The sequence below is a fragment of the Neltuma alba genome, unplaced genomic scaffold (assembly GCF_004799145.2).
Source record: "Neltuma alba isolate B1F8T4 unplaced genomic scaffold, ASM479914v2 tig00010691_pilon, whole genome shotgun sequence".
NCBI lineage: Eukaryota > Viridiplantae > Streptophyta > Magnoliopsida > Fabales > Fabaceae > Neltuma > Neltuma alba.
In genome coordinates this window covers 308,648-334,172 of record NW_021635531.1, presented here as the reverse complement: position 1 = coordinate 334,172, position 25,525 = coordinate 308,648, and the positions used below count along the sequence as shown (strand labels likewise).

The window sequence follows — 25,525 nt, the reverse complement described above, 5'->3', positions numbered from 1 at the left end:
ATCCCAAACATCATCAAAAATAATAACACATTTTTCCATCTCTTTGAGTGCTTGAAATAATTTTTTGGCAATTCTTTTAACCTCAAACTCATCAGATATATCCAACTTAATTGATTTAGCTATGACTTTTTGCAACTTGTGTATGTTGATATTTTGTGATACAGTCACCCAAATAACTTTAATGTCACCATTGGCTTCTTCTAAAAGCTTGTCATGAATATGGGTTGCCAAGGCTGTTTTTCCTGAACCCCCATTCCCCAAACGCCAATTGTTGACACCTTGTAATCCATTATCCGCTCCCATATTTGATCAGTATAATCTTTGGAAGATCCTAGCAACAAAAATAGTAATAAATAATTAAGTAAAGATAGTGAGAAAAGTAAAAAAAAATTAAATTAGATAATATGGCATTCAAATTTTAAGCAGTCGCATATATACTCTCTCCATCCCTATGCGGAAATCACATTTTGGAAGATTTCAAGAATTCAAAATGTAAGTCACCAAAAAATTTAGGCGGCATTAAATATTTTTCCTCACCTGTCCCTCATTAAATAATCAAAAAGTTATGGCGAAGAGAGTGGCCAAGAGGAAAATATGAGAGAAGGTAACAATTTGATGAGAGTAATTTTTTAAGGTTATGACAATTTTTTTGGCCAAAAAAAAGTTATGAAAATTTTTAAGAGTTTAAAAACTTCAACAAATTCATAAATGACAAATAAATGGAGTTGGATATAAATTTTGTATGCTGATACTCATACCTTCTTCTAAACGATCTTGTCTATTTACTCTGTCAACTCGTAATCTTTTATTGTCATCTTCCTTTTCAACTTGTGCATAGTGGCGTCTTGCTTTGTCATAAAGATTTTGTTTTTCTTGGTTCAGGTCACTGTTGAGCAACTTTGAAGCCAAATCCTCCCTTTCTTTTTCACTGTCAAACTACATAGTTGTCTGTATCATTTATATGACTAAAAGAGAGCGCCCGCGTGCTCGTGAACTATGTGTGGGCATGTGTGAGTGCTTACCTATAATTCTATGACTATATGTTTGTAAGAGGTCATACGTGAAATGAAGAATTTCTCTTCGCATAATTATCTGATTGTTCCATGAACTTCATAATAAAGACACCGCAGTCAAGTCTACAAATTAAAATATATATATATGTGATAAGGTCATGATAAAAAAATTTTCTGGTAAAGTTTGTATAATTTTACATGATAATCGTCCACTCACGCATTAGGCTGTTTGAGGATGCCCATTTCCATCGTGGAACGAAATTTCGTAAATGCTACTTTCTCGAAATTCTCGAAGAGCTTTTCCATGGCAAGCAACTAGATATCAAGCATATAAATAAATAAAAAAATCCATATAATCAAAAGAATAATTGATTGATTAATGTTGTGAATATTGCAATACTTATCTAACACTCACCAATTTTTTGGTTGTCTCATGACGTTCTGTTTCAGTCACAAACATATTGAGTAGAGAATCCCATATTTCAATCTCTTTATTCTTTAAATGGATAATATAAAAATAAAAATGTCCACCATTTGACTTTGCTCCAACGCGAACAGGAACAAATATCTATTATTTGTGATAACAAAAATCAAATTGACACAGGCGGGGAAAAAAAAATCATGTTGATAGAGAAACTTTTCTATAAAGAGTTGAGAAGACTGACATACCTTCTCATAGGATTCCAGGTCAGACATATAATTTTCTCTTATTTTTTTGGTGATGGACAAAGTCCAAGAAGCGACCTATGCTGCCTTTGAGTCTTTGAGTGCTGCCTCCTATGACTACATTACATATGAACCGTTAAGAGTTATTGTCAATGAACTATCTTTAGATTAAACAACTATTGACATGCATCATGTAACAAAAAAGGGAATAGGAAATCACCGAAAATGTCACAGGAAGATACCAATTCGAAGGTGTAATTTTCTTCTTTCGCTCAATATGGGTTAACATCTCTGTAAAAATATCTATTACCTAAGGATGAATGAAACTGAATATTATTAATATAAATAAAACCTTTTTCATTGATATTAAAATAGAATATAAAAATATAACAAATAAATACTCACCAATGAATCCAAAAAAGTCCCTGGTCTAAGTGTGGCAAATTCTTCTTGAGTCAAATATGAAAGTGGGGAACCAAAAACCTTATCTTCAGGACTGAAGAATTAATTAAAATGATATACTTATCAGAAAAAATAGAATTAGATTGATTTTTTGACCGGAAGAATTAGATTGATTTAAAAAAGAAAACAAAAAATAAAATACATTCATAGATACATATTAGAAGCATATACACACAATGGGAGGTATGAATCTAACCTTAAGCATTCAAACACATATTGTATGACCTGCAAGTCTTCATTCTCCCTATCGGAAACAGAAGATGACCCATCTTGAATCCTTTCCTGATAGTTAGCTTTCGCTTGGATTTGTGCTGCTTTATTGGGCATGCTATAATCTGTTACACAGTCCAATGAGATTTTTCATAAGGAAAAACCGGAAAAAAAAAAAAACTCTACTCATGACTTATAGTAAAAAATCTACCAGAAGTAAGGGAAGAGATAAAAACTCTTCACCTCTGTCTTAAAAGTAAAGGAGCATCTAATTAATTTTATCTTCATGTAAACCCATATAGTGTAGCTTCAAAAAATTGAGTCAACATTGAATAACGGCAATGTGGGAGCAATGTAATAAATGTCACATATGATATCTTTAAAAAAAAAAAAAAGAGAAATCCCCTCTGCATAATGAGAGATAAAAAATAGAGGAGGGAGCATATAATAATGTATAATCACGTAACCTTGTTGAGAATGTAGGAGGTTGTCTCTGTAATCATTGAAGCTTCCTTTGTGTGAAACAAATTTTGGACAGACTCGAATGCCTTTGCCCTTGTCTCTATTAATATGAGATTTGATTCTGTTAGCACTCGCTGCAAATTCCCAGCCACAATATTTGCACTTCACTCTTCGTCCTCCCTCCAATAGATCAACGTGTTGCCACACATCATCCCTTGGCCTTTCACCAACCCTTTCCATTATTACTCTTGCTGCATATGGGCAATATATGCTGAGCCAAAGTAATATAATTAAAATTGAAGACATACAGTTCCACAGTTTGAAACCTGGTTTTCCCTTGGGAAGAGACCTAGGCAATAGTTTCATATTGAAACAAGCTTATTGGCTTTTATTTTAAGAGCACGACCTTTTGACAGGTTTGGGGCTTGAGTTTTCGTCAATAAATCTAATCTACTTTACTTGTACGCAGTTATCTACTTTTTCAATCGTCTACATTTCCTCAATATGCATGCAGTTTGATCGAACAAACTAATCAAAGAATAAAGATTATTATGCGCAGTGCAACTTCAGAGCTGGATCAATCATGAATCTGTCTAAGTAGAGTAGGAATAATTGTGCAGAGGCAGGAGCTGAAGTAACAAACGAAGGTGAAAATCAATTCACATAATCAAATTGTAAAGCATAGCAAAAAGAAGGAATCAAAGAGAGAAAATTACTGATTGCGCCTTTTCAAGTTGAGGATTGAAGCATGGCGGACCACTCCGGTGAGAAGCAGAAAACGCTGACTTGAGTGATGCATCAACACGGAAGAAAACGCGCTGTTAATATATTAAAATGAAGAAATTAAGAATCACCGTTCAGTGTTCACCGCTGCGGCCCGGTGCCAACTAATCAATGTGCCAATAAGACAAAAATCTGTTCTTTCTCACTAAATGTAAGATTCTTTTGCCCAATTTTGAGGGCAAATCCAACTTGGAACTGTGGAATAAGTGTTTTGAAATAATCTAACTCACATCTAAATAATGTTGTTCTTATAGACTAAATCCGCATGTGCAAATGCCCCTAAAGGTAAATTATATATCCAACTTTCTTTTCAAGCTAGCAACCAGATCCCCATTTGTGAATTTTTACTCTCTCCCATCTTCAGAAGTCACCAAACAATATATCCTCTCCATCACACACACACACACATACAAACGAAAAACACATATTTGACAAAATTATATAGATAGAGGAGCTTATCCGTGTCTTGATATTTTTTCCAAATTTTCTTCTAATTAAATAATATGCTGTAATGGTAAAATTATCAAGGATTTGAAAAAAAAAAAACACTATTAGATGGGAACAAATAGGGATCCAACAAATTATCATATAGATACTTAAGTTATAAGAAATAAATTAACGGATAATAAATATAAACGTTGAGAAATGTTTATATGTATATGAATTTAATAGAATTTTCTTTGTTGAATATAGTAGGTTATGAGATTTAATTTCAATCATCTGAATTTAAAATATATTGAAATGAAATTGTTGTCATTTTATATTTTAATTATTTAATTATATATTTTTAAAATTAATATATTAATAAAAGTAAACTCTTACAAGTTTACGATTTAAATTTATGATATAAGTTTACATCTCGATCATGAGTTTGCTTACACTTGTGAGTTTGACAATCTTGAGATAGAATATTGTATTGAAAAAGTTACAAGTACCTAAGTATGTCCCAAAATAAGGGATTTGTTTACAAAAGAAAATGTTACGAATTTTGTTAAAGAACGTTGAAATCTCAAGGCGGTTCGATGTCCTTTTTGTACACATGCAAAAAAACTAAATTGCCTCTTGTTCAAATTTTACATCTGAATTTATATATAAAGTCAATTTTCTAAATTTACAACTCAAAGGGCTTGGATTTATAAGTGCATGTGCATAAATTTTTCATTAGTTATTCAAATTTGTATACAGATTTACAAGCCAACCTCTATTAGGGAAAAAGGACGCTTTACTATATTTTAGCAAATTTCCCGGACTTATTTATTAAAAAAAATTTTATTTTGGATGTATTGATATTTTTCTTTTCATTGTTCTGTGTATCTTTGTCTTTCCATGTAATTGTATCGCCGTCCAATTTTGACCACAAATAAGAAAATGGGCTGTTGATTCTGTAGTCTTCTCTAAGCTAATTAATAAATTAATACCCAAAAAAAAAAAGTAATAACGTCTATTTGCTCGGCTCCGTTGAATAATGCCGAAACAGCAGCCTAACATGTTGCTTAGCATGTGAAGCCTATTACAATATCAATATTATATAAAACCAAAGGTCGAAGTTGTTTAATCTGCTAAGCGTTAAGCTTTTGCCCACTAATAAACAAAAATGCAACCGAAGTAGTTATATTTTTCTATACGCTTTGTTTTGCATTGTGTGCAATATCTGCCTATTAGCAATTTAAAAATACATTAAACAATTAAGGGTATCAATCAGATGATGTCTTCCAAGTGGGAGTATTAAACTATATATACTCCTCCAGTCCTTCATGTATGATCTAATTAGAGAGTTAATATTGATCCTATATGTAAAATCTATCTTATATATTTATAAATATTTTTCAGTTAACCTTAGTGATATTCTTTTAACAATAATAATCAAGTAGGAGGAGGAGGGAATTAAGGAAGATGCTTAGAGTATTTAGAAAAAACATCATATTAATTAATTTAACTAACATCTTTAATTTATTCAAATTAGTTAATTAAGTCTTATATTAAATACCGGAGGAGTATATATAAAAGAATCTAAAAATATATTATTGCAGGTTTTTTTATCTAACTAACAGAAAGTGGAATTTGCAAAATATACACTACAAATTGGAGTTTGTCCTATATATTAGCAATATCTCATATAGAGCTGATCCTAAATATAAGCAACACATTGCGTTTGTGTAAAAATTAAATCCATTTTTTTTAGTTTTTATCTCCAATTTATTACGTGACTTTCTCATAATTATTTATTCTCTTTCATCTCTTTTCTACTTTTCTTTCTCACTCATTATTTTTGTATATTGGAAAAATTTACATATCTTACAGAATTATTATTTTTAACAAATTTTAACTACCATTTTGATTTGATTGTTTCTTACATATAGGATAGGAGGGATAAATAATAAAATTTAGTTTTAAAATATTTTTACTATATTTTTTATCAATTTAGGTTTTGATAATGAGCATTATTAAACTTTGGCTCCTTCTTCATTCCGATGTTGGAAGATTAAAAAAAAAAAATGAAAGTCCCGGATCTTTCTACAGATAAAGTTTGTTTCTAGCTACTATCTCTTACAAATGCTAACCATGAAAGTTACGTCATCTTAGTTTACAGCAATTTAAAATTAGTATGAAATAGTAGTAGATAATTTATTAATAAAATATTTTGCACATTATTTTTTATTGAAAACATTTAATAATAAAAACCATGGCAGCCGCCAAATGCAATCAAAGACAAGAAGCTATTGGAGATGGTAAATGAATCAATGACCTGAATTAATAAATAGAAGCAGCCATTAATTCTGCATTCACATAAAAAAGGGCACTGTAACTATAATGATTTTAAAAAGTTCAATTAAATAATGGGTAATGAAATTTTAGATCAGAAATGAAATTTACATTTCACAATTAAAAAGAGCAGGCCAATTCGTAGTCTAACTCGTTTTATGGGTAGAAGAATTACAGCTACAAATCCAAATGTAGGACCTGAAGATATCGAAAGTGATTAACAAGTAAGATATGACATGAAATAAGTCATTAATTTGGATAGCGTTCTTGGAAACTGATGGGGTCAAAAGGATTTTCATTTCAACATGTGTCCCCCCCCCCCCGGGGAACTTGTATGACTACATGGAGCTTGATATCTGCCACTTGTTTCTTTATATATAATAGTTCAACTAAATGAATATTTCACTCTAAGGACCTTTTTGTTCGAAACCTATCCTGTTTGTCTTTCCCGCAACGTATTTTCTTGTATTTTGTAGCTCCTCTGATTACATGTTCAGTCATCTAGAGGAAATTGACCCTCCAAATGATTCGTGAGAAATCTAAGATTCAGAAACTCGCCTAGCTTCTTCTTGTTCTTGTTCGTGCTTGTGCTCTTCTCATCACAGCTTTTCTTACAAATACGAAAGCTCATGTTAGAGGCCAGACAAACGTCCATATGCAAAATATATTTAACTTTGATCATTGTCATAGTCTCTATAGCTTGAAATATTCTGGGCCCAATTTCCTATTTACTTGCCTGTTTTCATTATGTTGTTGGGGATTCCAACAACTTCGGGGATTCCTGGCTGATCCTCCGAATTTGTCATGTTTGCGGATGTGTGCATTAATATCATCGAGGATGTTAGAGTTCTTGGAGACAGTTTTGTGAGCTTGGTTCAGCATGACCATAACGTCGTCGTTTGGATCTAAAGCTCCACAGGTGATCAAGCTGCAAAACAGATCACAAGCTCCTGTTGAAAATCTCTTACTTCCTTTTAAGGGAGATCATGATGATGACGAAGAACAAGACGATGGTGATATTGAAAATTATGTCTCTGGCGTGTTAGTTTTGTTGGTTTTGTTACTTGGATTCTTGCTCTTCTTCATCAAACTGGGCTGATAAGAGAAAAAAATGTAGCCAGTGATTCTCAACTTAGTCTACTTCAACTTTACAAGATTCACTTTCATCTGCTAATGTTGGCCTATCAGAGCTTATTTCTGATGATAACTGATCCTCAGAATTTGGTTTGGAATATGGAAATCTTTCAAGTTGAAGTTTGGTGTCAAGGGTTGCCTCTGCTTCATCAGTTTACCACTGTATCATGTACTTGAACAGGAATTTCCTCTTTTAATATGGAGGCTTTCCTTTCACCAAACATAGAAGTTTCTTCATAATCAAACTTATTCTGAAAATTATTACCAAATGATAATAGTCCATTGTTTCATTTGAAGGACATAACAAAAGAGGGAGGGTGGATTTGAGATCCTTTGAAGACGTTCATTATCAGAGATTGGAGTAATGAGATCATCATCCAACAACTTGTGCCCAACGTACCCTGTCTTGTACCTCCCGCTCCCAATTTGATTCCACAAATCACACTTCATTCAAAAAGATCAAAAACAGGGCATAAAGGGTTAGGATTCATTCTACCTCTTGTAGGATCATGCATATGTCTCTGCCAATTGCTTCCCTCTCACTTCCGCAATCCATCTCATCACATCTTTTATCATATAAACGAACTCCATAAATCATGACATGTGAAAATGAGAAACAGAGTACCAGATACAGAGATTGAAAGTAAGAACAACTTTCTTTAAATGTAACAGCAACGTGCAAGAAACTCCATGGGAATGTGGTAAAAGAAACAGAGAATTAAACCACCTTGAAGACATACCCCATTACGAGCCAGATGATGAAGACGTATGAGACGAGATTCTTTAGAATGACCGATCAAACTGAGGAATTTGGGTTAAACCCCACAGGTGAAATTTGGGTGCAGTGAAATTTCAAAATCTTGCGGGACTGTTTGAAATTAATCCTCTGCTACGGGGGCTAACTAAAATTCCTCAAAAGATCTATGTCTCTCATGGTGCCAGCTGCTACTAGAATAGGAATTGATAAGAACCCAATATCGCCTTTCTATGTCTGATTGATTTGTCGTCTTCAACATATTGACTTTTGTTGAATTAAATAATTTGGTTTACTATATAAGGAGAAGATAATGTAGGCCTACTGGAAACAGAGTCATGCATGGAGTGCTGACATGTGCCTGTTTTCTTTAAATAATTTGACTATTCTCATGCCATATAGGAGGATTTCCAATTTTATATAACTAACATATTATTTATACAAAACACTAATGTTTATTTATCCATTTATAATTATAATTTAATAGCCAGTTCTTGTCATATCATTATTCTCAATAAAGGTCAGTCCTGTTTCTTTCCTTTTGTTGCCATTTATGGGGCATCTTTCGTTTTTTTTTTTTTTTTGAAGTTTGATTACAAATTTTAGGTGTTGTTTTTTAAGATAATTCAACTACAAATACAATATTACCCAATGTCAGCTTTTTGATTCATGATGAAGGAATACTTATTTTATTTGTACTATACGGCTGGCATTCATATTTAACATGTAGTATATTGAAGAATAGATACATTCAGAGACCATTTTGAGTATATTTTGTACAGTTATAAATGTCCTTTAATTTGAGTGATTTGTAAAAGTTAATTAGACAAATAAATCTTAAGCATTATTTGGGGGATTTTCATTATCAATACTGTAGTTTTCAATTAAAAAAAAGAAATAGTTTAGTTTAAGATATAAATAAGAAATAATAAAAAGCAATTCCAAAATTTACTAATAAGTTGTTGGTTGAGATGATAACTGATAAATTTTTTTTTGGGATACAATGAAAACTCTTGAGTATGGATTGCATTTCCAAGACTCAAGCCAAAACAATAATAGTTTTTACAAAGTAATAATTTGTGATAATTTGACTCTATCTTCGAGTGCACTAAAAAACAAAGGCAAGAAATTTGATCTTGGTAAGTCTGTACCGTGTTATGTGCCTCATGTAAATATATTAATTCATATGAGAACATAACCCTTCATATAAATTTATTAATTTAATAAATTTACATATAACTTTTCAAAAAACACACTTCTTACTTTTTAAAAATATTCCAATACTAGAGCTGAGCAATCTTTTGAATTTGCTATTTCACGGTTTCGGCCTCTCTCTCCTTTGCCTTTGATTTCCGTTATGGTTTTTGAATTTGGAACTTTTGCCGCTTCGCTGAGACTGATTATATTCATGTGTAGCTAAATTTTTAAACTTGCTAGTGGATTGAATATTTGATTATGCTTAATGTTAAATTTTAGCTACTTAATCTTGCTTTTTATTGTTTTGATGACTATAACCACTATTACGTGTGAATTTGATGATTAAGGTTTACCTTGACAAAAAGGATTGCAATCTAATTTGTAATTAGGATTAAAAATATACCAAATTATCTTGTATAATTATTGATGAGTGACATCGAATTTTTTGCTTCTTGAATAGTTGTGTTAGAGACTTGAAAGAGTTATAAGTGAATCGACAGACACTTATAATTAATTAAACAAAATTAACTCTAAAACTAATTAATTTAGTGAAACAAGATTTAAAAAGCTAGCAAAAGATTATTGACTCTAGCTAGATTGTATCTTTTAATTTTTGCACTTAATTTGGTAAGTTCTTATTTCATTTACAGTAATTCATTTCATTCAATTTGAATTCAATCTTGATTTCTTAACTTAAATAAAAAAAAATTTATTGCTTAATTACTCATTAACTTAGTTTGTTTTTAGATCGGCACTTATACTTTCGCCTTGAGGTGCCTATTAATTTTTGGTAGAATCAACATCTTCTTAAATTTCTGACATAAAAATTTTAAAAGTTTACAATCAATTTTTATTTGTAATTTGAATATTTATTTTTTCAATGTTAAAAATTAGATACAGTCTAATGCACATAAAAAATTTAAATGGCTGGCAAAAAAAAAAATGATTTCACTTAAATGAGAATTGAATAAAAGGAAATTAGAGAGAGGGACCTAATATAGATAATATTTATTGGAAAGGACTAAGTACTAAAATATAAAATAAAAACACTGTTTTGCCCCTAACCAAATTCCTTATATTCTCTCTCACCACATCCTATAATTATCCTTCTTTAAGTGAAATAATAAAGACTTATTCATATTAATTCAAACTAATCAGAATTACAAAGTCAGAAACAATTCTAGTTAATCAAATTAAATTAATGACCAACACTAAATAATTTATTTTTCCATCATTTTTAATTTAGGCTTTCTGAATAATAAACTTACCAAAGTCATAAAATTCAACCATATATTTATTTATTTATTTCATACTCTTATTTTATTTCTTTTTTTACCAAAGTACTCTTATTTTATTTCAGTATATTATAAATTTATAAACCCAACCCTTAGAAATAAGGGGAAATTACTGTAGAGTCACAAGCAAGAAATTTAATCACTATAAAGCCCCTGAAAATGTTAAAATAAATCTAAAGTCCCAAGAGACTTAATTGTGAGAGATTTTAATTGTGCAATCACAAAATTACCCTTATTCATTTGAAAGAAAACATTAAAGGAAAATGTGATGGTTTTTTTTCATTCGCACAACTCTGTCGCATCTCACCTCTTTGGCTATGATATTCTGCTCTGCTCCTCGTCTCTATGACTCCGTCTCTACCTCACACCTATTGCTTCTCATTCTCACTACTAGCTTCCCTCAATGTGCCCCTTGCCACTCATCGCGCTGTCACCCACTGTCAAGTCTACCTTCATCGTGTTTAGTTCGGTGAGCATGATTATTCATCTAGTTGATAACTAAAGAGCTTGCATCTCAATGTCTTGTCTGATTAGGTGAACTTGGCTAGTGATTAACCCTATTAAATGACTTTTTTCCACTTGATTATTCATTTCAATGTGTAAAATTATATTGGAAAAATTAGGGGGAAAATTCATGTTGAAAGTTAGATGGTTTTGAAACTAATTCACATTGAGAAACTCAATTTTTACGTAAATGGAGCGTACCCATAAAATAGCAGTTGCATTACAAACTTAGTTTTATCATAAATGTACCGATTAAAATAGTGTAATTGAACAAATATAGAAGCACACAACATAAATATAAAATCAAAAGCAGTTCTTAAATGATGACTTAAAGGATGTCAGGTCCAATCATCTTCAGTGTCACACACAGCAAAAACCATGTCCTGCATATCACATTACCAAACGAATTAGAAAAATTGAGAGGCATACCACAAACAACTTTGCAACTCAACCTCGTAACAAACGATTCCTTGGGTCTAATATAATTAATTAATTTTAGGCATTCTAATTGCGTCACTTTGTCATCAGGGAGAAGCTCATGAAGTATATTCATCATCAACATAATATAAAAGGAAGTCAAACCAGATATACACCTGATTAATCACTTTTCCCAGTAGCACCCATCCGAGGTCAGCCCTATCAGAAGCTCAGTTCCATTATTCATTCGAGGGAGACTTAGTCGCTCGCACTGAATAGCAGAGAATGTTTGGAGAGAAGGGCAGAGCATGATGCCTCTATATACAACATCTAATTGTGGCATGTTATCTAATTTCAGAGATGTCAACATGGGAAGTTCAATAGTAGGGTGAGAGAAGTTGTCATGCAGAAGGGCCATGAGGGCGTCGCCATGAGTAACTTCCATTACAGAATGATCCTCTCCAACTATTTCTTCCATCTTCTCACAACTATTAACGGAAATGGTGCTCAGGTTTTGGAGAAGTGCTAATAACTTAAACGGCATCAGAGTCTTCATGCTGTTACATCCCCCAATTTCAAGATCTGCGAGATGAGAAAATAGGGTGGATTGATGCAAGAAATCAGCATTTGGTGACACTAAATCTGTCAAGCCCCATAAACGCCAGAGGCGTAGAGTTTGAACATGTTGGAAGGAGGGGAAAGAGAGGCCACTGCTACAACACAAGTACTCTAAACCGTGACAATCACTGATATCCAACTCCTTCATGTCTGGAGGGAGTCTTACGTTTTTATTTGCCAAAAAAATATCCTCAATGACCACCTTTTTCTTGGAATGGTTAATAATATAATCTTTATCGAAAAGACCATCACTTGGGTCGCGATTGTAACTACTATCCTTTAAAGTTAAGCAATAGCTTCTGATTGCATCCCTAAAGGGCGGGAACTTCACAAAGGCATTAAAATAGCCAATGTCACGAAAATAGGCTACTATAACTTTAAACTTTTCCAAATCTTGTGTACTTTGTCCTGTCGCATCCGTTAAGCATTGGGCCCAACCCACCTTAAGACACTCTAAATTGATCAATTTGGATAGGAGCAAATCTGACATTTCCAGCTTATCTTCAGTGAGTAGATTTAGGCATCTAAGATTAACCAATGATTCCAAGCCCCCAGGTGCTTTGGTAATGGCAGTAAAAGATAGATCCAATGATATTAGCCTTTTCAATTTTCTTAATGAAGGAATGTAACTCAATTCTACACATCCAGAAAGTAATAATGCAATGAGACATTCCAATTTAGACACCGATTCGGGCAAACACTTGATCCTTGTCCTAGACAAATCAAGTATTTTAAGAGCAGGCATGTTGTTGAAAAACTCATCTGCAATATAGCCGAGTTTCACATTACCATCCAAAAGCAACGTCGAAAGTTGAGAACACTTAGGACATGTGCCATCTGGAATTGTTTGTATGTTGTTTCCCGTCAGAAAAACTTTTTGTAGATCTTCTTCCCACTGGTCATCACTTGGTACTTCTGTTAACTGCTCATAAGCTTTTCTCATAATTTTACTAGTCTCTTCCACAATACCAATAGCCAGGACCCTAAGGAATTTGTCTGTCATCCAACAATCAAAATAATAAGAATAATAATAATCATAATCATAATCATCATCATCATCATCATCATCATCATCATCATAAGGACCCAACATGCTATGACCCTTTAATTTATGCAACATCTTCCGGCCTTCATTATACTGCAACCTCAACTTCTTTCTCTCATCAATGCTTTCATAAACAAACCTTCTTATCAAATGATCAGCCATCTGCCAATTAAATTTTTTATTGGTACTTAAGACGCAATACAAGAAGAATCTTTGCAATTTGTTAGTTAAGAAATCATAGCTAGATCTCAAAACTGGAAATACCCATTTGTCCATTTCATATTGCCCATTGCCCAGGTTTTCAAGACATTCCAACATATGTCTCCATTCTCCAGCTTTTGTTTCCCCCTTCATGCTTGTTGCGGTTCTAACAATAGCCAGGGGAAAACCCTCACATTCGTCTGCCACAATCAGTGCAATGTTTTCCACTTTTGAAGACAGTTCTTCAGGGAATACTCCCAAAGACTCAAAAAACAAATCCCAACCATCTTCAAAATATAGACGCTTCACTTTTATTACCTTCTTACAACCCATACCTTGACACACTTCCCTTATACAGGTGGTCAAAATCAATTTAATTTGATTATTTGACATAGGAAATCCAATATCCTTTAGAGAGAAATGATCCCAAACATCATCTAGAACAATAACACACTTCTTCATCTCTTTGAATGCTTGAAATAATGGCAATTCTTTTACAAGGCTCATCAGATATATCCAACTTAATTGATTTAGCTATGACTTTTTGCAACTTGTGGATGTCGATATTTTGTGATACAGTCGCCCAAATAACTTTAATGTCACCATTGGCTTCTGCTAAAAGCTTGTCATGAATATGCGTTGCTAAGGCTGTTTTTCCTGAACCCCCCATTCCCCAAATGCCAATTGCTGACACCTTGTCGTCCATTATCCACTCCCATATTCGTTTAGTATAACTTTGAAAATTGCGCCCAATTAAATATGTTGTAGGCAATATATCATCTATGGAAGATCCTAGCCAAAACAATAGTAATAAATAATTAAGTGAAGATAATGAGAAAAGTAAGAAAAATTAAATTAGATAATATGGCAGTCAAATTTTAAGCGTTGTATATATACTCTCATCATCCCTATGTGTAAATCACATTTTGGAAGATTTCAAGAATTGAAAATGTAAGCCACCAAAAAATGGAAAAATTGGTAAAAAAATCCCTGTTTGAAATTTTAATTGACCAGAAGGACCTGAATTGTGTAAGTGCAAGTATGATCCGTGAGCGCGCTCGCGGATCATACTTGCACTTGCACAACAGGTCCTTCTGGCCAATTAAAATTTCAAACAGGGATTTTTTACTAATTTTCTCCCAAAAAGTTTAGGCGGTATTAAATACTTTTCCGCACTTTTCCCTCATTAAATAATCAAAAAGTTATGAAGAAGAGAGTGGCCAAGAGGAAAATACGAGAGAAGGTTACAATTTGATGAGAGTTTTTTTTAAGGTTATGACAATTTTTTTGGCCAAAAAAAAGTTATTAAAATTTTTAAGAGTTTACAAACTTCAACAAATTCATAAATGACATATAAATGGAGTTGGATATAAATTCTATATGCTGATACTCATACCTTCTTCTAAACGATCTTGTCTATTCACTCTGTCAACTCTTGATCTTTTATTGCCATCTTGCTGTTCAACTTGTGCATAGTGCCGTCTGGCTTTGTCATGCAGATTTTGTTTTTATTGGTTCAGGTCACTGTTGAGCAACTTCAAAGCCAAATCCTCCCTTTCTCTTTCACTGTCAAACTACATATAATTGTCCGTATATGACTATTCATATGGAAAAAAGAGAAAAGCTGTTCATATATAACTTTCGTTTTGTTTTTCCATAGTTTCTGTAATTGTCCGGATCATTTATATGACTAAAAGAGAGGGCTTGCGTGCTCGTGTAGGACTATGTGCGGGCATTTGTGAGTGCTTACATATGTGTTTGTGAGAGGTCATACCTGAAATGAAGGATTTCTCTTCACATAATTATCTGATTGTTCCATGAACTTAATAACAAAGATACCGCAGTCAAATCTACAAATTAAAAAATATATATATATGATAAGGTCATCATAAGAACTTTTTCTAGTAAAGTTTATATAATTTTGGATAATAATCGTCCACTCACACATTAGGCTGTTCGAGGATGTTGATTTCCATCTTGGAATGAAATTTCGTAAATGCTACTTTCTCGAAGAGCTTTTCCATGGCAAGCAACTGGATATAAATAAAAAATTCTATATAATCAAAAGAATAGTTGATCGATTAATGTGTTGAATATTGCAATTATCTAACACTCACCAATTTTTTGGTTGTCTCCTTACGTTCTGTTTCAACCACAAATGTATCAAGCAGAGAATCCCATACCTCAATCTCTTTATTCTTTAAATGGATAACATATAAATAAAAATGTCCACCATTTGATTTTGCTCCAATGTGAACAGGAATAAATATCTATTATTTGTGATAACAAAAATTAAATTAATATATATAGTAGGAAAAAAAAGGTAATCAGGTTGACAAAGAAACTTTTCTATAAAGAGTTGAAAAGACTGACATACCTTCTCACAGAATTCTAGGTCAGACATATAATTTTCTCTTATTTTTTGGCGTTGGACAAAGTCGAAGAAGTGACCTATTCTGCCTTTGAGTGCTGCATCCTATGATTACATAACGGATGAACCGTTAAGAGTTATTGTCAATGAACTAGTTTTAGAAAACAACTATTGACATGTATGAAGTAACAAAGAAGGGAATAGGAAATCACCGAAAATGTCACAGGAAGATACCAATACGAAGGTGTAATTTTCTTTCGCTCAATATGGGTTAACATCTCTACAAAAACATCTATTACCTAAGAATGCATGAAATTGAATATTATTAATATAACTAAAACCTTTGCCATTAATATTAAAATAGAATATGAAAATATAATAAATAAATACTCACTAATGAATCCAAAAAAGCCCCTGGTCTAAGCGTGGCAAATTCTTCTTGAGACAAATATGAAAGTGGGGAACCAAAAACCTTATCTTCAGGACTGAAGAATTAATTAAAATGATATATTTATCAAAACATAGAATTAGAGTGATTTGAAAAAAGAAAACAAAAAAATAAAATACATTCATCTATACATATTAGAAGCCCATATACAGTCAGAAGTATGAATCTAACCTTAAGCATTCAAACACATATTGTATAACCTTCAAGTCTTCATTCTCCCCATCGGAAACTGAAGAAGACCCAACAACTCGAACCCCTTCCTGATACTTGGCATCAGCTTGGCTTTGTCCTGCTTCGTTCGGCATGCTATAATCTATTATACCGTCCAGTGAGATTTCTTATAAGGAAAAAAATATAAATAAAATGAAATAAAATTCCCTGAGGGTGACTTGTAAAAAAATTTACCAGAACAAAGGGAAGAGTTAAAATTTAAAACTCTTCATCTCTGTCTGAAAAGTAAAGGAGTATCTAATTGATTTTATCTTCATTTAAACCTATGGTATAGCGTAACTGTAAATAATTGGGTCAACATTAAATAACGGCAATGTGGGAGGAATGTAATAAACATCACATATGATATCTTTAAAAAAGGGCTGGCAAAAAAACAAAAAGAAAAAAATCCCCTCTGAATGACTTATGAAAAAGATAGGAGGGAGAATAATAATATATAATCACGTAACCTCCTTGGTGACAATCTTGGAGGTTGTCTCTGAGATCATTGGAGTTTCCTTTGTCTGAAACAAATTTTAAACAGACTCGAATGCCTTTGCCTTTTTCTCCATAAATATGAGATCCGATTCTGCTAGCACCTCCTGCGAATTCCCGTTCACAATATTGACACTTCCATCTTCGTCCTTCCTCCAATACCTCAACGTGTCGCCGCACATCATCATCCTTTGGCCTTCCACCACCTACCTTGTTCATTATTACTGTTCCTGCATATGCAATCTATATACAGAGACTGAACCAAAGTGATAATAATTAAAATTGAAGTCATATATACTGTTCCACAGTTTGGGGGTTGAGTTTTCGCCAATAAATCTAATCTACTTTTCCCGCACATACAAAATCATCTACCTTTCCTTAATATGCATGCAATTTGATCGAGCAAAGTAATGAAGGGATGAAGATTATTGTGCGCAGAGAAGCTTCAGAGATCGACCAAGTAGAGGATGAATAATTATGCAAAGGCAGAAGCAGAAACAACAACAAACGAAGATGAAAATGAGGTCACATAATAATAATGAAACGGAAAAGCAGAGTAAAAAGAGAAAATTACTGAACGCTAATTTCAAGTTGAGGATCGAAGCATGGCGGACGACTGAGATATTGGAGGTAGTACTGAATAACAAAATAGTGCAAGTCAATTCATTGCCTGATAATAATTAACGAATGCAAAATGAATTTCTCCTGTGTTTTATATAAGAGCTAATTGACTAATTTAAATAGATTTAAAAAGTTTATTAAATTAGTCATTTATATGAAAAAGATGTTATTTTTCTTAAAATACTCTTGTTAATCATATATATTAGCTAGAACTACCATTTGATGGAATCTTTAACATGTACTGCAATGACTACTTTGAAAAAAATAGATAAATATGAGAGTCAAAGTGGATTAAGATTTTATATGTAGGACCAAATTAAAAGTCAAATTAGCTTTTATATTAAATAGTGAAGATAGTACAACTTTAACATAGAATATGGACAAAGAGATGAAAAGTAACAAAGAACATGAATATGGATAATTTTCAAGTTTGATTATCCTTTGATAATATTGAAACATTGTCTAATAATGAAATATCCAAGTTTGATTACTTTGTAATTGTGTTTCCATGACTTCAGTGATCATAATTTGCTGGGTTTTATAGTCCAATAACATCAAACATCTTCCTAAAATTTTTGTAAAGCGTGAAATTATGAGTTCGAACTTTAAACAAAAAGTTATTATTTCTCCTTCCTATACGTTGATAAAATTTAGCTTTGCCTGTGTCACAATTACAGTTAATAGAGTTAAATTTTGGAGATGCTGCTGTAAGTCTGCAAGCAGTCGCAGTTCTCCGGCAAAGTCAGAGCAGTTCTTTCGCGACCAATCACAGCTCGTTGGTTCGGAAGCAAGACGCTCGTTCCATCCTTGCGCCACCGTCGGTTCTCCATCCTTGCAGTGGTTTAGTGATCGGATTTGCAGTTGCTTCCATTATGCAGAATTAAAACTTAGAAATCCATTCACCAAAAAAAAAAAAATCTTTAGATCTCATTAATTCTGTTTTAGAATTTAACAATTTTCTAATTTCATCTTTGTTTAATATACAATATACTTCATAGGAATAAGGTACTTTTCTTTTTCTTTTTTGCCAACCCATATAGAGGAGTACAGTTTACACAATAACTAGAATATTCTCCACCACGGATGGGTGCATATTACTCTATATCATTTTTTTTAAAGCAAAATTGTAGGACTACCTTTATAATAATACATTATTCTATATTTATAGTTCTGATTTATATATTAAGATATATTTTGTCAGGATTCAATTAGAGAAAAATAAAGATGTTGATCAAAAAAACTTTTGGATACTCACTATAAAAACTTGTTTTGCTTTATTAATTAAATTAAATAACCACATATTTATTTAGTAAATTTAGTTATTGGTTTAAAATATTAAAAATCTCCTGTGAATACTTGCAATCATTCTAAAGTGAGCTGCGTAATCAAGACAATAATAGAAGGAAATGTTTATTATAGCATGAAAGTTTTGTTGTTTACTCAAATGGAAGGAAGCCGTCATTAAATGGATGGGCATCACACTAATAATGAATAATGCAACTCACCCATTTCAATTGCACCCGACCCATTTTAGCTTCAAGGGTATTATGAGATTTCAGTAACAAAAAAGGAGAAGATAGATAAATGAGAGGTAAAAATTCACTCCCAAAAAAATGAGCGGTAAAATTGTTCAACTAAATTGATTAGATTAAGAAAGTTAGGTAAGTTAGTTAATTGTAAGAAATACGACATGTTTTTCCTAAAATACCATAATCATCCTCCTTAAATCCTCTCTCCTTCTTCTAATTGATTATGGTTGAGGGAGTCTCTACAAGGATAATTTAGAAAAAATTGATAAATATGAGAAATAGGTCTTATATTTAGAACTAAAATCAACTCAATCATTAGGTCTTATATTAAGGACCAAAAGAGTATTAAAAAACCGAATTAAGAATATAATCGAAAAATATCTTTCTTCCCTGACTTATAAATAAGACTGGAAGAGTACGCCGAGTTATTGCCGTCTACATTACTGAGTGTGGTTTTTAGCATGGTGCATGGATGAGAAAGGCGGATTGTTGTCAGAGTGGCCCGTAGCCTGGTTGTTATTTGAAATCCGTTCATGTCCTCCCACGTAATTCCATCACCGTCCATATTTTGGTTACCACAAGTTAAATAAATAAATTGGTGAGCAATTAGAAAACGCATAATTAAACAACTAGGGATCTTTAATGAAACTGCTTAATATTATCGTGGCCCTGCGCTAAGAAGTGGGCACTAGGGGGCCTGATACCTTGAGCTTAGGAGAAAAGCAGCCGGCCAGGAAAGAAGTGGATGCAGATTTTTCTCCCCCTCTAAACATAGATATTCTCATAATAGAGACAATCATACTTAAGACATTATCGGGTACTCAATGTGAACTTCTTTTAAATAATGATTTGGACCTTGATTTACTATGTTACGAGAAACTAATCCCTTCCTCTAGATTGAACCGTGTAAATAGATACTAGAACTTGCTAAACAATCATATACATGATTTGTGTACACTCTCTCCCCTCTCCAAAGATTTGTTTCCCTTTATAATGTGATTTTTTTTTTCATACTTTATGCTTTTTGGCAGTTTTCAACTAGTCAAACCACATTTTAATAATTTCAATTTATTTATTTATCATGTACTATTACAATAATAGTTCCATAAAATAATAAATTTAACTGTTAAGATGTTAATCAAAATAGAAGAAAAGGAAGAGGAGGGGAAGAGAATCCTCTTCCCTACGTGATCCCCTTTCTGAATATATTTTCTTCCATCTCTCTCATCATTATGGTTCTCTTTCTGTTTTCTTCCCTATTGGTTTTTTTAATGGTGATTTAATGTATGTGAAGCGGCTTCAGCTTTGATTATCATTATGTGTAATTTTTATATTATAAAATGACTCTTATATTTAAGACTGGAGAGAGTATTTTTTTTATGTGCTTATCTCAAATTCTTTCACCAACTCTCTAGTCTTCCCAATAACTTTCTCATGTTTAGACCAACTAAACTCACTTTGCCCAGCCAGTTTAATCTATATATATCTGCTGTCACTTGACACCCATAAATATAAACACTTAATATTATTCAATTATTCATTCACTACAAATATCACGTCTGTTCATCCTTATTTATAACTACTGCCTCTAGTAGAATATGGAAAGAAAAAAAAATAAAAAACAGGGCAACCAATTTCACTCATATTTTTAAGTACAAAGTCTATTTTTAGTCTTTTAATTATAAAATTGTCAACAAAAACGATGATATTGAGAATTTGAGATATTGAATATTGATAAAAATATTCTCACATGCTACTGTATTAACTTTCATTTTCAAAACAACCATAATTATTACAAAAAAAATTATTATTTAAGATTAATAATTTTAGAGTTAAATGGCTAAAAATAAACTTTTAAAGGTTGCGAAAGAAACGAAAAGCTGCTATTGAAAATCTCTTACTTCCTTTCAAGGGAGAGAATGATGACGAAGAAGATGATGATAATGATATTGAAATTGATGTGTCTAGGTTGTGTTTACTTGTGTCCACAAGTTTATCTGGTTCAAATTTACAAGATTCAGTTTCACGTGCCAATCTGGACCTATCAGAGCTTATTTCGGATGATAGCTGATCTAGAGAACTTGGTTTGAAATATGGAAATCTTTCAAGTTGAAGTTCTTCTGGTATTAGTGGTTGCTTCTGCTTCAGCTGTTTGCCCTTCGTATCAGATACTTGAACAGGAATCTCCTCGTTCAATATGGAAGCTTTCCTTTCACAAAACATAAAAGTTTCTGCATAATCAAAGAGGCTTCTCAACAAATAAGTACTTATATATTCCCCCCTCCAAAATATTACCAAATGACAATACTCCATTATTTCATTTGAAGGACATACCAAAAGAGGGGAGGCTGGATTGAGATCCTTTGAGGACGTATTCATTATTAGAGATTGGAGTAATGAGATCATCATCCAACAAGTCTTGCCACACGTACCCTATCTTGTATCTCCTGCTCCCAATTTGAATCCACAAATCACACACTTCAGCTCATTCAAACCAAAATAAAAAATAAAAAATAAAAAACAGAGTATAAAAGATGCCATTCATTCTACCTCTTGTAGGACCATGCATATGTCTCTGCCAAATCCTTCCGTCTCACTTCCCCAATCCACCTATTCACATCTTTTATTGCATAAAGTCCATAAATCATGAACCATGTAAATCAGAAACAGGGAACTACACAGAGATAGAGGAGCGCATAATTTGTAATCCCACCATCTAAAAGAACCACAATCTTCCCAATTCATGCCATTTTTATCTATTTGTTTCAACTAAATCTTGACTTGAAAAAAACACTAAATAATGTGGTTTTCATGTTTGTAAGACAAGTCCGAAACCTTAAATAAACGGAGTATTAAAAGACAGAAGAGATAAGAATACAACATTGGAAGTGAGAATCATCAAATTATGTCATGTGCAAGTGAGAAACAGAGTGCTAAATACAGAGATTGAAAGTGAGAACAACTTTCTTAAAATCTAACATCAATGTGCAAGAAACTTCATGGGAATGTGGTGAATGAAACAAAGAAGTTAAATCACCTCAAAGATGGACTCAATTACAAGCCAAATGATGAACGCGCATGAGATGAGATTCTTTGACCCATCAAACTGAGGAAGTACACTATACGAATCCTTCTCACTTCACCATTTTTACTTCCTTCCATCTCTCTTCTCTCTCTCTGCTGCAATCTCAAATCTCTCTTCCTTCAATTCACAAACTTAACTCTCTGCTACTTCCCATGCAAGCAATGGCAATTTAGATATGTGTGTATGTATATAACAAGAAAGATCTCTATCTCTAATGGTGCGGGTTGCTACTAAAATATGAATTGATAAAAGCCCAATATTGCCTTTCAGTGTCTGATTGATTTGTCGTCTTCAACATGTTGACTGATGTTGAATTACATAATTTGGTTTACTTTATAAAGTGAAGATAATGCAAGCCTGCTGGAAACAGAGTCACACGTGGGGTGCTGGTGTATGCCTATTTTCTTTAAAAACTTAAATGTTCTCACGCCTGTTTTCCAATTTTATATAAAACATATTATATTTAAATAAAACAATACCGTTTTTTTATCCATTTATAATTATAATTAATATTCAGTTCTTGTCACATCATTATTCTCAAAAAAGATAAATTCTGTTTCTTTCTTTCTTTCTGGTACCATTTATATGGCATCTTTCGTTTATTTTTTTAATTTGATTACACATTTTAAACCGTAACTTTGAAAATAATTCAACTACAAATACATTATGATTTTTCCTCAAGGTCAGCTATTTGTACTGTATGGCTGGCATTCATAGTTAACATATAGTACCGTGAAGAATAGATATGCCATGGGCATTTTCTTAAATTTGTGACATAAAAATTTTAAACGTTTACAGTCAATTTTTATTTTTAATTTGAGTACTTATTTTTCAAATGTTGAAAATTATGTGCAACCTAATGCATATAAGATTTAAATGGTCCCTTAAACAAAAAAAACGTTGACAACTAAATGAGAATTGAATAAATGGTTTCACTGCAAATATAACAATGCATAATATAAAAATAACAAATAAAAATAAATTACTTTATTTAAAACGATAACAATTAAATAAAAATAAACAGTTCTTTTTTTGGCAAAATTGTCCTCAAATATAATTCTCCTCCGGTAATGGTCTTATATTTAGAACCGGAGGGAGTATTACAATTATACTTTTCCAGTTAATTGTTAGCGCACCTATTAATGTCACAGTAAATATAATTGAGCTGGTTATTCCAATCGGACGCCACGACTCTCTTATTTTCTTTTTGGCCAACCACGTCTCTTATTTTCAACCACTCGAGAGTATAAGTTTAAATATTTTACAACCCCGTATCGTCAACTTTTTGCATCACATCCTCTGTGTTTTAACCTTTTTTTTCTTATCAGCTTAAACCTATCCTCCTTTTTTCTCTCTTCTTTTTTTGCATCCTTATTCATCGAGGGAATTCAGGCACCAATCATATCCGTAGAAAGTCAAATTCATAAATTCACACATGTGAAAAATTTAAAGAGGTGATTAGTGTTATTGGGTTAAAATATCCCAAGAATTTTAAACCTACTCAAGTCTTGATCAAAATTCGAAGCTAATTTTTTCTTCCCCAGATCACTAATAAAAAAGTATTAAATAATTCTCAAATTTTGTAATTTGTCTTATAAAGCTACCGGTGCACATATAAACCTCTCCAGAGCTATATTAATTTGTAAAGAGATAAATTATAAACAATGCCAGATCAATCTAATTACGATATATGAACCTTTATGACGAGCCACATTTTCTCCCTCAAGTCACTAATAAGAAAAAGTATTAAATAATTCCCAAATTTCTGATTTGTATTATAATTAGAAACGAACCTCTCTCGAAAATGTTGTCCTACAAATAGAAACTGAGGACAACCAATCTTAAGATACTCGAAATTATTTTAGTAAACTCTGCAACGTTTTATTCATAAACAAGTCCCTTATTCAGAGTTTATATGTAAATTTGCCAATATAATTCAACTTGAGTTCATTGTAAACAAATCCCCTGAGCAAGTCCTCGAGTCATTCAATATAAATAATTCCCTTGAATAAGTGTTCGTGTCATTCTTCCAACAAACAGTTTAGTTAAAACAAGTAAGTAGTTGCATTATAAACTTAGTTTCATCATAAATGTATCGATTAAAATGGTGTAGTTGAACAAATATAGAAGCAGACAGTATAAATATAGAATCAAAAGCAGTTCTTAAATGATGGGTTAAAGGATGCTAGGCCTGATCACTTTCGGCATCCCACAAAGCAAAAACCGTATCCTGCATATGACATTACAAAAAAGAATTAGAATAATTGAGAAGCATGCATGCCACAAACAACTTTGCAAAAATATATACTTTGTAACTGATTGAATAATTGACAATATCATTAGCAACTTAGGAGATAAGATATATTCACAATGATTAATATTCCGGATTGAGTAGTAGTGCTGGTGCGCACTTCGAACATTCAGATGAAATAAAAATTAAGAGATGATGAGGTTATATCCTACAACTTGGCTTCCCTTCGTTGAGATTTATTTATGATATTCGATATAATTTATAACAAACAAAATGCCAGTTATTGGAACATTAATTGCTTTTATTGGGAGGCATTCAGAAACTGACATGAGCGTGCAAGATTAGTGATGATCACAAAAATCAAGTACGAAGCGGGCAGATGGAGACAAATAAAGAAGACAAAAGGAAACATATGAATGACTATTTGAAACACGACGAGAAATAAACACAAACAGTAACGATATTCATCATAAACATAGAATAAAAGTAAGCCAAAGAGTAGGGCGGATATGGACCTGATTAATCACTTTTGCCAGTAGTATCCACCTGTAATATCCCAAATTTTATGGATTTGAGTAAAGCATGATGAAGGAGAAATTTTTAGAGAAATTGTTGAGATTAAGACCTTTAAAATATGGTCTAAATAATTATAAAGTTAATTTCAAGAATTTAGGACCTATTTTCTTGGAAATTCAAGGAAAAATAGTTAGAGGATAATTTTTGAGCTGAGATTTTTAGGAAAATTATTTCATGGACTAAAGAAGCTAATGGAAGAAGAAAATCCATATAAAATAACCAGGTTTGATTTATGGAATTATCTGATTATCCTGGAAAAATAGAGAAGGATCAAATTGAAGGGAAAATGAAGACCAAAGGGTATAATAGTTATTTCACACGCCCTCACCGACTTATTCTACCCTAATATCTTCTCCCTTCTTATTTTCCCCTGCTACACGACTGAAACAGAGCAAGAGAGAGTCGGTGGATTAGG

At 32.3% G+C, this 25,525-nt stretch overlaps 2 protein-coding genes across 2 annotated transcripts; both read right to left on the bottom strand.

The window, feature by feature from the left end:
* Positions 1–11,844: 11,844 nt before the first annotated feature.
* On the bottom strand, positions 11,845–13,857 carry LOC114758402 (probable disease resistance protein At4g27220). Its single transcript, XM_028947443.1, has 3 exons — positions 13,588–13,857; positions 13,365–13,485; positions 11,845–13,274 (listed from the first exon to the last, which is right to left on the bottom strand). Exons 1-3 carry the CDS (start codon positions 13,855–13,857, stop codon positions 11,845–11,847), a joined length of 1,821 nt encoding a protein of 606 aa, XP_028803276.1.
* A 7,195-nt stretch (positions 13,858–21,052) lies between these two features.
* Positions 21,053–21,846, bottom strand: LOC114758401 (uncharacterized). The gene is made up of 3 exons (XM_028947439.1): positions 21,749–21,846; positions 21,533–21,645; positions 21,053–21,429 (listed from the first exon to the last, which is right to left on the bottom strand). Exons 1-3 carry the CDS (start codon positions 21,844–21,846, stop codon positions 21,053–21,055), a joined length of 588 nt encoding a protein of 195 aa, XP_028803272.1.
* Positions 21,847–25,525: the final 3,679 nt, after the last annotated feature.